Source organism: Egretta garzetta, unplaced genomic scaffold (assembly GCF_000687185.1).
Source record: "Egretta garzetta isolate BGI_Z169 unplaced genomic scaffold, ASM68718v1 scaffold454, whole genome shotgun sequence".
Lineage (NCBI taxonomy): Eukaryota > Metazoa > Chordata > Aves > Pelecaniformes > Ardeidae > Egretta > Egretta garzetta.
The window spans coordinates 1366661-1382559 of NW_009259429.1; the positions used below are offsets into that span (position 1 = coordinate 1366661).

At 41.8% G+C, this 15899-nt stretch overlaps 1 protein-coding gene across 1 annotated transcript in view; it reads right to left on the reverse strand.

Moving 5' to 3' along the window:
* Positions 1-1000: 1000 nt before the first annotated feature.
* Positions 1001-15899, reverse strand: part of CCND1 (cyclin D1) — a 15936-nt gene continuing 1037 nt past the window's right edge. Inside the window, exons 2-5 of the mRNA XM_009637061.2 lie at positions 14719-14934; positions 14126-14285; positions 8452-8600; positions 1001-3011 (exon numbers count right to left, since the gene is read on the reverse strand). Coding sequence (XP_009635356.1) covers positions 2856-3011; positions 8452-8600; positions 14126-14285; positions 14719-14934 — 681 coding nt within the window. The 3' untranslated portion in view covers positions 1001-2855. The remainder of the gene's footprint in view (positions 3012-8451; positions 8601-14125; positions 14286-14718; positions 14935-15899) is intronic.

A 15899-nucleotide genomic window follows, 5' to 3' on the forward strand; every position in this document is an offset into this window, starting at 1 on the left:
TAGCATTGCAATGCTTTATTTATGCACTATGTAGGATCTTAACTGCATTTGCCTCAAAATGAGTTCTAATTCTGTTTTGGTTTAGCAGCATACAGGCAACAGCTAGATTATTCTTCAGCATACAACTCTGTTAGCTGGCTTATTTATGAGATTTACAGGCTTTTTAAATTAGCATTATGCTATAATTAAAAAAAAAAAAAAAAACCAAAACAAAAAAACCAAAAAACTAGTATATCATAACAGATTAAACACACAAAATACTTAGAGTTCCAGAAGATAACCTATCATACCAAATGATGTGTCCCAGCTGATGGGAAGCCACATCAGGTGGCATACAAGAGTTATATTATAATGCACCTTTCATATATCAATGTGGCTAATAACACAGCTTAAAACTACTATGATAATAAACCCCAGATCAGACAAAGAATCCAGCTTTATAAAATGCATAACAAAAAAACTGACATTACTTGATCTTCTGAAATGTCTGCTGTTTTTAAATTAATGCAACCTAGTTGCAAATCGCGAGACCCATTCAGAATAACGTTCGATGCATTTCCGTCTGCAGTAGAACTATGAGGCACTGTGTACGAACATTAAAACCTGGTCTAGACACGGTTAACTGAAGCATGAGGTATTGTGAAACAGGAACCTTTTTGGAATAGAGCAGTAATCACATTAAGTAAAAATTGATCACATAAAAAAATCTACAAAAAAAATGATGTCAATAATATAATTTTCTATGAGAAAATTAAAACCTATAACATGGCAGTATATGACATTGTATAACCAAAAAAAAAAAAAAAAAAAAACTGATCCACAAAATAGCAGCAAAACACAATGACAAAGATACAGAAAAGCAATGTTAATTTTTTTTTTCAAACCATGCCGGGAATTTATCCATAGCAGCTCAATAAAAATGGAGCATCCACTCCTTTTCTTTTCTCTTTTTCTTTTTTTTTGATTTTAACTTTTTTTTCTTTTTTCTTTTTTTTGTTGGTTTTTTTGTTGTTTTTTTACAATCAACACCTTAGCGGCAGTTTTCTCACATACATTTCACCATCACATTCTCCTCGAGCATCAACTTCAACAGCTATGTCCACGTCCCTTCAGCTACTTTCTAAAATAATAATAAAAAGATACATAGCCAAGATGTGCAAATTTTCTATTTGTAGCTAAATAAAAAAAATGGGGCATATACTGGAATAAGAACTTCTTTCAAGTACTCCAATTTTCGTATCTATTAACTATGGCGTTTTCATGGTTAGACTGCTTTTGAAAAATGTATCTGAAGGGGCCAAATAGACTGCTTTGTTTTGGGTTTGTTCTCTGAAGCGTGTCCTTTTTTCTTTAATAAGCTGTGTTAAACCTGCAACATCAAGGGTAGAAAGATTTTTTTTTTTTAAAAAGGGGCGATTGCATTATTTTACAAATCATACTGGCCTCACGAACATCCTCTGCAATAAATATTCTTTTTAGCCTTAACTATAAATTATATATTTTAGTGTTTAAAAACCTTCAGTTGTAAAACATCTAGCGACAATCCTTAAACTACGTGTCCTATATGTGAACCTTTAAGGCCCCTAATTTATAAAGATGAGTTGGCACCAAAGGATTTCTAAACTTCAACTTTTCTATAGAAAAGGATAGGAAGATATCCTGGCAATTTGTGAATGCAATTTCTCTCACTGGAACACAACCTTCGGAAAAAAAAAAATCACCTCTCCTCTAACACCATAGTTAAATGCACTTGCTTTGCAATTCCAAGTTTGCGAACAAGCACTTATATATTTCCAAACCATTCCATTAAAAAAATTCCCACACAATAAAGAATGTATTTCCTATATCTAATGGTCTGAAAGTGCTTTGAATGGAATGGTTTTAGAATATTACGAACAAACAAAAAAAAAAAACCAAAACAAACAAACAAAAAAAAAAGACTAAACTGTGGATTGAACCTGACCATAATTAGGCTGAATATCTGTGGGGTCAGACCAGCATTTTACACAGGTAACTACAAAAATATGACGATTACAAAAATATAATATATTATGTCACTATTTCGGTTTCTCTTTATAATAGAGTATCGTATGAGTAGTACATTGGCCTTTCCCAACAATGCTAAGCTGGAACCCTACACATGCCTTATGCACAGGCAATCCACAGGCACAAAAAAAGATTAACATATAATAATGCTGCATACTAACATACACTAACTTATGGGTTACGTTAACCATTTATAAGGTGAAGAGGATAAAAAAAAAAACCAAGGAAATAAAATAAACATTTACAGATGAATTATAAAGTGACTAAATGCATAAGCAAGCAAGATACAGAAAAGCCTAGAACTGCGTTAAAGCTATGCTTTTTAAAGAAAAAAAAGAATATTTTATTTACTACCTAAAAAAAAAAAAAAACCCTCTTCTACTTTAAAAATGGTTGGTTGGTTTTATATGTAAGAAATCAAATCTAATACCTCCCCTGGAGACATTTTGTGTGTTAATGCCTATTTTTACAACATACAGACAAGAACACTTTAATATAAAAACTAGTTGATTATTATTGTATAAAATCCTCTATTTTTGTAGCACAAACCCCTGGGGGCAATGCAAATACTATTTTTTTCTTTTTTTAAGACAGTTTTTGGGGTATTTTTTTGTTTATTTGTTTGTTTGAAGTCACAGATGGAAGGGAGACAGAGCAAGAAAAAATATAACAAGACTGGTTTTCCCTTCTGGTATAAAAATGTCCTGGAGAAAAGGGTTTCTGGGGGGGAGATCCTGATGCTGATTCCTTCCAGATGCCCTTTCTTTGTCTGCTTTTCTCGCCAAGCAAACCCATTAGAAGAAGTCCTCTTAAATGTTCACATCTCGCACATCAGTAGGTGTGCAGGAAAGGTCTGCTTCATCCTCTACAGTCTTTGTTTCTGAAGATACGTTGTGCTGCTGTGCCTGACGTAGACTGGATTCAAGGAGGGATTCAATCTGTTCTTGGCAGGCTCGTAAACAATCCTAGAGAAGATTAAATGGAAGGAGAAAAAGACCCAGGGTCCTTTAGAAAAACAGTAAGATCACAGACCAAATACCACTTCTTGAAAAAGCAAGAGAAATACCAAGTTATTTGGGAGGGCAGCAGGCTGAAAGGAGTGTGGGAAGAGCAAGAGAAACACCGAATAGTGTTTCAATCCCAACGGATTGGATGAGCTACCCCATTTTCTGCAGGATGCTAGCCTGGATCCACACCTCAGCAACTAACCCTCACCATCTTCTATGTAATTGCCTAGGGGAGCATCTCCATACACGGTCCTCCAACCATGACTACCATTTTGGTGTTATTCTCAGCCCACAGGTCTACGACTGAATACGATGGATGCTCCACTGCAATGACACATATATAATTACCGGGCAGGACCTTGACACAGTAAGATGTTCTAGCTCGCACTGCTACTTTTCTGCCTGTGCTCTTAACACTTCAGCAGTTCTGTAAAAGTCCATTCGTCCTATCTTTTACCTTGCTGTCCTTTTGAAAAAAGGACAGCAGTGTGAATCAAATCAAAATTAAGTGAGGAGAGTTGCAAAGACATGAAACTGGGCTGGAGTCAGAATTGGTCCAAGTACTGCTGTACAAAAGTTCTTAGACAGAAGTGCCATATATATATATATATATATGTATGTATTTTTAGATGTACACGCCCAAAGTTGCCTGCCAACTGCTGCTATGTCCAGCAGTGGGCAGCTCAAGTTAGCTAACTGATTTCTAACTCAGAAAGCATCTGAACAGGAATAGGTACCAGACTGTATGACCCCGAAATGGAGAGCTCTTTCAGAAGCACCGCTAAACACCTTCGTCACCACGTGTTACAGAGTGCCGTCAAGCTTTCGGTTTGCTACTGCATTCACCTTGAAATCTCAGTCAGGGTCTTGCTTCAGAAGAATTTTCTCAGTGCTGAATGCATATGCAATCCTACCAAGCATTCAGGAGGGCGCAAGGGCCTCACCGCTTGCACAGACTTCAGTGTGAATTAAAAGCATAAAGCACCAAGCAGGATCATGTCTATGGTGGGGAAAGGTTACTCCCCCCAGGCACTAAACCCCCTACCATAAGTAGATATATCCAATTCTACTTATCGACCCACTGCAATGGGAATTGGAGAAGGTCTGTTAGCTCAACCTGTCCAACTTTCTGCAAGTTACAGTTGTGTTCTTCAGAGCCATGTGCATCCATTGCCTTAAACAGGCAAAACAATTGCACTACGTTTTGCCAAAATTCCTCCAGCATGCTGTTTACTCATATCTTTATAACAAACATCGTAAGCTTTTTCCCCAACATATTTAACTCCGTGTATTAAGGACTTTGAAGTTCCCTTTCAGTATTGCCTTTTCTGATTTAACCTATGACATGTGTTAGCCCTTGCAGTGAACCCAGTCTTCCATGATAAATTGCCGTCAAAAGTGTTAGGATGTGCATGACTGAGAATGAATGTTGTTTTCCTGAGAGGGTGACCTGCCTGCTGTTTTCTTTATTTCGCAGTTTCAATTCTGCCTTCATTCAGAGGCTTCTTGTGTGATCTACCAGCTTTTCACTGATTCCACTACCACAAGAATCTCCTCTGCCACCAATAAGGGCACACGGCATTTGGGGTAAAATAAGATTAGAAACCCAAGCAAACAATTCTCTGCGAGTCCTTTCTGAGAGAGAGGGAGGTTAATCCTACCTCTAAGCAGATCAGACCATCAGTTACAGCTCACTGAAAACACATAACCTATGACCTTTTCTGGTTTAAACCCTAGTGTAATATTTCCTCTTGACAGAGACACACAGCGTTTTAAATGACAAAAAGAAACGCCTCATATCCTAAAGTCATCATGCCTTTGGCTCCTACATACCTCTGGCCTTCACAATAAGCTCTCTATGAAGTCCTTTCACCCCTTCCCAAGATATGACGGATCAATCCTGACTGTAAGGCGTCTACTTGCATGTCCTGTACCAGGTACCTCAGTCACACTTGGAATTAGATGTATTAGAAGAGTAAGACATGATTACAGGTTGAGGTACTTTTGGTTTTACAGATGCAGGCGCTTTTGAGAATAATTCTGTTTTAACAAGGTAGCACGTTCAGTGTTCCAAACTGAAAAGCCTATTTCTTTTCAGAGCAAAACAAACCCTGCTTGCCTTTTTTGGTTTGGGTGTTTGGTTTTTTTTTTTTTTTGGGGGGGGGGTAGGGTGTTCAGTGGGATTTTTGTGTTGTGGGTTTTTTTTAATCCTACTATTTGCATATAGCATGTTTGAGCTCTGAAAACTAAAACCATTCAAAAGACTTTCTATAAATACCTATTCTTCTCCCTCTGGAGTCCAGTCATGAATAATTACATAGGACTGTGTAATTTGAAGGTAATTTTTGACCACAGAAATTTTTTCCTGTGAGATTCTCAGAATACCACATGTTGTAACTGTATTTTTTTAAAACATAATCTTTACATTTTATTATGAAAAGACCCTGTCTTAAGCCACAGTTGAATGAACAATATTTTTTTCATGTTTTAGGCATTTCTGTTCAAATAATTTCTTATTCAGATGACTATTAGATGAAGTTTGTCTGCAGGAATGTATTAGAGCTAGCAAAAATACCTGCAAAATATAACATTCCCTGTGAACAACCTCACCGAAGCTTTTTTCATTCTCAGTACTTCTCAACACTGAAAAGCAAATACAAAACTTGTGCATTATTCTGATAACTTCTCCCAACAACTTTTCTGCTTCACTTCCCAAATTTTCAATGCCCACAGTTTGTTCAAGGTCATAAACCCTTCCTGGATTAATTAAGCTCCTCAGTGGAAAAAAAAAAAAAAAAAAAAAAAAAAAAAAGACTTGCTAGCTTAACTGATGTGGTCAAATACCTTTAACACACACACAGTAGGCATGATCGGACTCCAGGGTCAGATACTAAAGGAAACAAACAACAACAAAAAAGAAGCTGCTTGGAAATCCTTTGTTAGTGCCGGCCCGTTCTGGATAACAAGCACATGTTTGAAGGTGCCTGTGAGTAGGGGCAGGCAGGAGAGGAATTCCAATGTACTAACAGACAGCATGGAAACCCAATCTAATCTAGTTTAGCAAATTTCTGGCCTGGAAATGAATGTCAGGTAAAATTCAATCCATTTGGATGATGGGGTCAAGAATAGAATGATGGAAGACAGCCCAAGACTTCTAATTGTGATTATCTGACTTCTAATTACCCCTGATCAAAGGCAAAAATGGGAAATTGGACTCCTACCAACGTAAACATGAACCATAAAGGAATTCCAATCAGGTGATATTCATTTTACTTTAGATTCAGCTTTCTTTGAGACTAAAGGTAAAAAAGTGTAATTATATAACCTGAAATCCAACAGGCCAGCTGCTCTAGCTAATAGATAATCAGGGAGAACGTTAGCCGTGTTATAATGCAGGCTCTTAATATTTCAAGACAATCCAATACAAAGCGTATTCATTTGTGCGGTCTGACAAATCACTGTGGAGTAACAAACTTCACATACATGCTAGTGAAGTAAGGTAACAGGAATAGCATTTGATACCACGGATTATATAGGCACGTCTTAGGGGAAATTCTCTATGCAGGGGAATCTTGCCGTGTATGAAACCAAGCAGTTTACTCAAAGCAGTAGTAGTGAAAAAAGCTGTTCCCTTATTCCATTACAAACAGAACAGTATACATAGGTATAATACACAGGTATAATTTTATGATGCTTATTTTCTGTAGCAACCTATGCAAAAACCTTACTTCTAAACCCTCGCTGCTGTAACACGTGAATATATTTAGCAATGAAAGCTGGAGGGGAGTTCCTTCCTTTGAAAGGTGTTAAGTTCAAGTTACACAGACTGTGGCCTTGCAATGACTCTGGACAATAAAAAAGAAATAAGCAAGGACTCTCCTTCTTGCTAAAACTTCTTGCCTTTTAAAAGAGCTCTGTCACCAACTAAGTCAAGTCACATAAGGACATGCTGCTGTTCTCCAAGATGTGACAGAACCGACTTCAATGCTTTGTATCAGGAATGGTTAAATAATGTTTTTGTTTCAATCAGATACTATCAGAACAGATAGCGAGCCTAGTATTTTTCCTCAGTACCTGCTTCCAAGTATCTCCCACTGTATAGCGGCCAACCGTACACCGAAATATCTATGTTGTTCACAAACTGACTAAAAGCATTACACATACGTACCAAACTGAGCGGCATTTTATTTCAGCATTTGAAATTCTTACAGTATTTAACATTTCAGCGCCGGATCCCTATTACTTTAGCTGCAGTAATATAAATGGCAAAACTAATGTTCTCAACACTGAGGCATTTTTAATGTGATCAAAATAATTAGCTATCCTATTTGTCAGCAATTGTTTCACATAGTCTATCAAAAATATAATACTCTTTCGTGAATAATTAATTATGATGCATTTATCTTTCCAGAAAGCACTCAATCCTGCCAACAAAGTCCAATGAAACAAACCTACTTTTGCAGTGCCTGGACTAGGACAGTTCTCTAGGTATTTGAATTATTAATGTGTAAAATAATGTAACAGCATCTCAAAGATTCTGCCGCTAACCACAGAGCTGTCTTTATTTGACTCATTGTCCAGCGCTTGGAGACCTCACAAGAACCTTTTTAAAGCATCTATTTATTGGTCTTCCACATTGTTACAAAACAAAGCTCAACTCTGCCCCAACTTCACACACCATTATGACATGGATCATTGACTTTAGGTCTTCCTTGTAGGCTCCCTTCCTGGCCCATTCACTCATGAAAGGTTTATTGCTCACTAGTTACTGATGTGCATCTCCTGGAAGCTGCAGGGCAAAATGGGAGTCCTGAGAGGACCATCTACCTTGTCAGAAAGTCGTGGGACAAGCATTTGTTCCGAAAAGGAATTCAATACCAGCTACTGTGCAGGTCTAGCACGTAATAAACCAAATTAGATCATTAGAACTCTTTTAAGAAGGGCTTTTTCACACCACTTGGCACAATAAAAAGCCTCAAGAATGGTCAAAGATAAGGTCAGAGATACCATGAGGTCTCAGTAACTATTTCCTCGTCTTATTTTCAAAGTTTTGTTTTACACAGACTCCCAGTTTAATTACCTACAACCAAACACAGCCTCTGTAAGGTCCTAGATCGATGGCAGGGTTTCCTTTGCTTTGTCAGATACGCCTCTCTTACAAACATTAGAGCTGGATGTGGCATTCCTATCAGTGAACTGCAGCAGCGTAATCACAGATTATTAATGGATATAATGACAGCTAAATAACTAGGACGGACACAAGAGAACACGTTCAAAAACCCCACTCTGAGGTTTGACTTTTACTGAGATTTACGGTCAGATTAGCTACTATGCAGTAAGCAGGCATTCATTCTTAAACTCTAAGGCAGGAGATCAACCGAGAGAAACAGTCACTTACCGGATCACATTTGATAACTTGTGATAGGAAATGTGTGAGGCATTGATAGGAGAGGAAAGTGTTAGTGTTCCCCAGATGCAGGCCTTGCACAGCTGCTACCACACTGCCAGCTGCGATCATGGAGGGTGGGTTTGAAATAAATTTAATATCTGTATGAAGAAAGAAGAGAGAAAAAAAAGAAAAAAAAAAAAAAGACTGAAATGATTGCTTTAGGAGAAGCCTGCCCGTACACATACACTCTTCTACCAGCATGGCTTTAGCTGCCAACTATTGCCTCTGAAAAGGTTAGGGAAAATTGTGAGCAGAAAGGTGCCTCCTGCTCCAAACTGTTACAGGTCCAAACCTGTGAACACTTATCCACATGAGCAACTGTACTCCAGCGAGTAGCCCTTCCTAGCACTAAGCCTGGGAGGCCATTCATCACCGTGAGGTATTTTTATCATAAGCAGGGCCCCTGTTCCTCAAATGTTAAAATACTTTGCTCATGTGAATAATGCCACTGGGGTCAATGGCACTATACATCTGAGAAAACCTGTTCACATTCTTAAGTGTTTCGCATGATCAGATCCTAGGTGCACGCTAATAAGGAGTCCTCAGGCCCTTCAAAGCGGAAACCTTGCACTGACATTCAAAGGAACACAGCTTTAATGAACAACAACATCAACAAAAAGAAAGAAAGAGAAAGACTGCTTAACCCTGTCAGGAGGCAGATAATCCATATTTAAATTAAGGTTTCATCTTAAAAATGCTTTGTCTCAACCTAGTCTCTTGTCAGTGGCTGCCATCCATCCTGGCAACAGGGATTTAATGTAAATGTGGCATAACTAAGTGACGGGGGTCCCAAGAATTGGCGGACAATCAGTTACATTCTGATGTGACACCATGCTGACAAGAGGCTGGGCCCCCTTCCAGACTGCATTGCTGTAGGTCTCTCCACAAAGCCACTCCCATGATTCCTTAAGGGGCTATCTCTGCCATTTAGCATGGGTTTGGTTTGGGGTTTTTTTTGGTTTTGTTGTTTTGCTGGGTTTTTTTTACTAAGAATGATGATACACAATTTTAATGCCAAGACTCTTTCCGCTGAACAGGAATGCGTTTGATCCGTGGCAGCGTACACCTTGGAGGAGAATCAGAGACAAAGGAAGTAAGTGGCACAAGTGAACGTCTAATTTTGTGAGGAAGAAAGGGAAATGCCACATTATACACCAGAACCTGAGATATATTCCTCCAGCTTTTATCAGAATACAACTTTCTCTGGGCTGAAAAAATATAAACCATCTGTCAAACCCTTGAATGAAATCAAAGGAATGGACAGCTTAGAGGGCTCAGTGGAACAGTTTAAGTATTAAATCATGCATCTCCTTTATTATGATAAAATAACTTTTGTGTAAATGTTTTACCAGTGAAACTAAAGACTTTGGGACTGTATGAGAAGTCCCCTCTCTCAATCTATTTATACACCTCTAACACTCCATGGTAGCCCTGACCAATACCCACCTTCAAAGCGGCATTGCGCCCAGCATTCTATGAACCTTTGAAATTAAACTGATACAATGACTTGTGGCCAAAGTTTTGTGATGCACTGCCAGCAAGAAGGCAAGCTTGATATAAAGGCATCTCGTTTACGGTACCATCCTTAAAATAAATTCAATTTATCCCCTCTTCATAATCTGCCCGCTTCCGGGCAGATACAAACACACCCACCTTCTAGCAAGCTTCCGTCATTCCCCAAAATCAAAGTCATCCAGACGGCTTAGTGACACTACAGACAGTCCAAAGCCAGCCCCTAGCTGAAACACTGCTACACGGTTGTTGCAGGTAAGCTTCAGGAATAAGGGCTTTCAGTAGGCAAGCACGAATTCCACCAAGACTGGGTTGCTCAGAGCAGCACGGCGGCAGCACGTCCACGACGCTATTTACTGAGCTCCACCAACAGAACATGACCAAAATGTGTCAGTTTAATGAGTCCGTCCTGACAGGATCACGTTTGGGATTAATATTTGCGTTCTTCTTTTAAATGGAGCAGTAAACAAGAACATGAATTCATAGTCACACCCTCATTCTTTCCAAGGTGGAAAAGTGATAATGAAGTTTAAATGACCAGTTTGTGTCTGTCCCTATAACCACTCCAGACAAGCAGCATGGACTGCCTTTTTGTTGCAACTCAACAAGGAATTATTTGTGGCAGAGGCCACTAATTTCAGCATATTAATCAGGGGGCCCCTCTCGCCTGTAATTGGATGCCCCCAAGTGAAGAGTGTGGCATCATTGTCAGCCTCCATCGCCTCATCTTGCGCTATTGAGCGCTCAGGAACAAGGGGGCTTCGGTGAGATGAATTAGACCTGACACAGCCACAATGGGGTAGGGGGCCCCATCAATTGAAGCACACATCCCCAGTAGCCTATCTGAGACTTCATCCAAAAAGAATAAACAACTTCAGCGTTGTTAAAAAGAGAGAGAGGGAGAGAGAGAGAGGAGGGGGAGGAGAGAGAAGAATGCCAGCCACCCTGAAGGGAGGACAAAGCAGGCATATAGGCGCTGCAGCGCTTTAAAAAAAATTCCTAACAAGGCGAGTCACCCCTTTTCCTTTTTAAATGGAGCAGCAATTCCATCCGTCTGGAGAGCTGGGGGCTATGAATGAAAATCTTTTCATTGAGGCAAATCAAAACTGCGAACATAAATCACTTGCTGCAAGATGCAACAGGTTCCAACTGGTCACATACCTTGAGACTCCCAATTTTATAAAGGCCAGAGAATAGGAGAATTGTAACACGCTTGTTTCAAAGGGGGATCTTTCTTTCTCCATCCGAGAGGAGGAAAGCAACAACAATAATAGCAATAATAATAATATAAAAGGAGCCTGGTATGTTTTGATAACCAGAGGAACATAATGAAATGCTGAAGCTCCAATATTTGTTGCTATTCATTGTTATGCTTGTATAGAGCTGCAGTTCTCCCTCAACACTGGTCTTAACTTGGGCCAAAAGAGGCCTGCTTCCTTTTGAGCTCTCCCTGCCTTGCTCGGCCATGCCAAAGCCCCATTCATTAAGCTCAATTATGTGTTAACTTCAAACAACCCCTGGTAATTTTTTTTTTTTTTTCTTCTTTTTCTCCCGAACCTACCACAGCACAAAGACATCCTTTGGCGAAAATGGATTTTTCAAAACTCAACCAAACCAAACAAATCCACTTCTACTAGCCAGACAACTGAAGAGGGAGCTCAGAAGGAATTCCCCTCAGCTTCACCTTGCAGCGTAACCTTCTCCTTCTGGAGCAAACACATACACGCTCATCTACAAACACTTCCACAGCCTTCACCTTGTTAAGCCAACTGGCGGAGACTTTATTTTCTAAGCAAGCATTATTTTGCTGCCTCTTCTTAGGAGACTCTCCTGTACAGTTGAGGCCACGGGCTGTACTTCAAGCAAAGGACATACTGCACTGGCCCCCAAGGCCACTTAAGCGAGTGTCAGTGTTTCCAGTGGACTTTGGATTGGGCCCCACAGCATCCAGGCAGCACAACGCATTTGCAGTCCATCTAGGTTCATTTTGGCAAGGGGAAATACAACACAACCCAGCAACAGCAAAGCAAAGTCCAGATGCTACTTAAGCCACATGTGATCTTCACTAGCCAACAAAGAAGTCATGAGGAAAGCAAGAGGTAGAGAAAATCCTGACATCCAAAAATAACAATAAAAATACAGAGCCTAGCGGCAGCCTTCCTGAGCACTCCTTCCCCAGGCAATATTCCCAACTTCAGTAGGGAGCTGAAGAGGGCCCCAGTTCTGGTGAGCTCAGCACTGTTTTTTTTAAACGCTAAGTAAAACTCCCAGAACATGGTTCTCATTTACTGATCCATTCTCCAGCTGTGGTGTGTAGCAGTGTTAAATAAAGGCTCTGGATGTGCTTCCTAAAAGAAACATAACAACAACGACAGTAGATCAAAGTACTGGACTCTTAGCAAGTCTCCAACCTTTGAACTACTCTTGTTTTCATCCCTGTCATTGCCAACACAACAACCTAGGTTAAACATCCCCATATCCAAAGGGGAGGCCGGGTAGCCGTTCTTTTTAGCTAGCAGCCGAGGAAGCTTCAAACTTAGCGAATCACACATTTGGAGTCGCAGCAGCATTATCTGGTAGGATCTGGCATGGAGTTAGGTCTGATTTTCCCAAAATGTTGCTGCAGGTAGGTTGAAGACCGTTTGAAGGTTGTAGCGCTCCGAACACCGAGCATTATTCCAGGCAATCTAACTTAGGAACTGCCCATTATGCTGAGGTTGGGCCCAAGATGAAGAGCAATGACAGTGTTTATAAACTTCTCTTTTAGGCTTCGTCGGTCTATCTTTAGGCCTTGCAGTAGGACTGATTCTGTGAAATAAAATTTTTCTTCCGAGCGCCTGCCATCTTTCTTCAATCTTTTTTATACCAAATCCATCTCTGGAAAATAAACTACACAACATTAATTTGTGCCATTGACCACACATGTCCCACCGAGGTTTTCAAGTGTGGATACCTCTTCTCACGTCCAAATGCAGGCTTGATCTCTTTTTTTTTTTTTTTTTTTTTTTTTTTTTTAGCACACCTGCCACTGAGTATTAACATTTCCTAAAGCACTGTATCTCCTTTACGCTAAGTTTTTATCAGCGTCAACAGAGTGTCTGGCATTCCTCTTTACGTGCTACTGCAATAGAACATTTGCTTTGGCTGCTCGTTCTTCCTTATTCTTTTGCCATTCCTGGATTGGTCTCGCCATACTAGAAGAAAACGCGCTGAACACGTTTCGTTTAAAACAGAGTATCTTTCCTCTAGAACTTCTTTTGTCCCTGCTCCTCCACTCTGTCCTGTGGGAACAGCAAGATCTGGAAACACTCTTCTAAAAAGTTCTTTTTTTTTCCTTCCCACTTGCTAGGGTTCAGTAGGTAAAGCCGGAACACGTACCAACGCATACGCACAGTCCACATGCAAACATGGAACTTCAAAGAAGCACCGCGCGTGCACGCACGGTGCCCTTGAAACCAAAGATCAGGCCTCTGCAAACCTGGCCTAGCGAACAGTCGGCGTCTTTGGAGGCCGGCCCTGCACATGGCTTCAGCACAGCACGTGGTCGGAAGGGTGCAGATGGCAGCAGCTCGGTCCTGTGCCAGGAAAGCCTCTGTGCCGCGTGGCCCTCCTCCAATCCACCAGCCACCGAGGAGGGGGGAAGAGGCAACTTGAAGAGGGAAGTTTTAAAACCCCCACGCAGAGCTATTCACAAGCCAGATCTCCCTCCGCCTTTAAAAACCATCTTAAGAATGAGTCCACACGGGGAGGGATTCCCCGCACGGGCAGTAAGCCTTTTGCAGCCCCCACATAAAACCCGGTGTAGAGAGGCGAAGAAATCGTGCCACGCTGAGCTGCGACTCCGCGGCTAAGCTACCAAAGAGGGGGGTGCTCCTCCCTCCGCGACACCACCACATACTCGACTCAGAAGCAAAACGATCTTCTGAAAAAAACTTACCTCTGCAAAGTAATCCACCTTCTGCAAACAACAAGGGGCAATAATCGGGGCTTAAACTACCTCCCCGCAGCTCTGGGAGCTCGCTTTAGACCACAGCTATGGGAAGCTTTACAAGCCAGGGGGTAGGCACGTGTAGGGGAGCAACACGCTTTGCTTAACGTGCAGGGCTCATACCTGTAGCGCACAGAGCCACAAAAGTCTGAGCGTGTTTACGGATGATCTGCTTGGTGTCCTCTGCCAGAGGCATTTTAGTAAGGAAATGTTCAATGAAATCGTGGGGGGTCATTGCAGCCAGATTCCATTTCAGCTTATTCACCAGAAGCAGCTCCATTTGCTGCAAAGACAAGAGGGAGGGAAGGGGGAAGGAGAGAAGAGGAAGGAGAAGAGGGGAAACGTGGTTAGCTCCGCTCGCAGCCTGCGGGGCCCGCGCTCGCCGCAGCCGGGCGATGCTGCTCTCGCCGGAGCCCGCTTGTATCAAGGTGTATTAATTCATTTCCAGCCTTTCATCTTGGAATGTCAACTGCAGGTTTTGAGCTGCAAGAGGCACTGCAACCTACTGTTATGAGTCCAAATAATCACTCACAGTGCAATCTGCCAATATTGCTGCTTTTGTATTTTAGTCTACTATTAAGTAGACTATGTTAGAGGTTCTTTCTTGTGTAGTCAAGATACGCTGACTATGTAAGAAAAAGTACTCTTGCTGGACCCCCTGCTTATTCACCTTTCTTTTTTTTTTTTCTCCCTGAGGTGATTAAACGTGAAATTACCAGTAACTCGTCGGGTCTAATGGAGTTATCTGTATAAATGCACAGTTTTTCTGCGGTCAGAGGAATAGTTTCCTTCATTTTTGAAGCCACAAACATGCAGGTAGCTCCCAGCAATTGCAATCGGCTTTTCTTGAGGGGTTCAAACGACAAAAATCTGTCCAAATAATTCATAGCCAAGGGGAAAACTTCCTCTTCGCACTTCTGCTCCTCGCAAACCTGGAAGAAGGAGAGAGATCGTTGAAGACTAATTTAATCTGAACGCAAGCTAGGCTCGTCCCTCCGCCCTCGCCTTCCCTCCCCCCCGGGCCCCCCAGGCTTTGCAGGGCAAGGTTGAAGGAGGCGAGGGGGGAAATGCAGTTGGGGGAAACGGATAAATAAGGGGCAAACAGAGGCATCAAAGAAAACGAAAGTCACGAGTGACAAAGTGGGGAGAAATGTGGCGTTAGAAATCCGCAGGCGATTCATGGTAAAAAGTGCGGGGGGGCGGGGGGAAATGAAGAGGAGCTCTGTCCCCATCTTTCCATCCCCTAGAACAAATTTTTAAAAAGGAAAGAAAAGAAAAAGCGGAGGAAAATGCGAGCCCCCGTGGCAGGGAAGGGGGTGCAGAGCCGGGCTTGCCCCCGGATTTATTTATTTCGCTTTTATTTTTTTCATCCAATTCGCCGTTGTGCGGCCGATTCCCCTCTCTGGTCGAGACACAAAGGTGGCGTCCAGCCTCATTTCCCCAGACGTCATCTTTTCAAAAAATATTTAAAAATATTTAAAAAATCCTTGGAGCTTTCAAAAAAGGTTGAAAATGAAGCTGCGGGGGTCCTTTACCGAGCCCCGTGCCGATGGTCCTGCTGGGGGGCTCCGGGGAGGCCCCCCGAAGTGAAATCCACCGCCTCCCTCTCTCGCCTTGCAGCACAGCCGGGCGCGACGTTTCCCAGAGCAAGGCAGGGCGCTGCGCTTTCAAAAATTAATTAAAAATAGATCTCGGGCGCCCAGGGCTTCGGAAAAGGGATGAAAATGTAGCCCAGCTCCTGGGGCTCCCGCGGGGAGCCCCCCCAGAGGGGTCCCGCCGGGGGACGAGGCCCTTTCCAACTCGCTTTTCCCAGGCGACCTTGCCGATCGGCGCCGCAGCACAAGCGTGCCTTTGAGGGGTGACCGCAGCTCCAGCCTCTCTTCGCGCCGAACAAAGA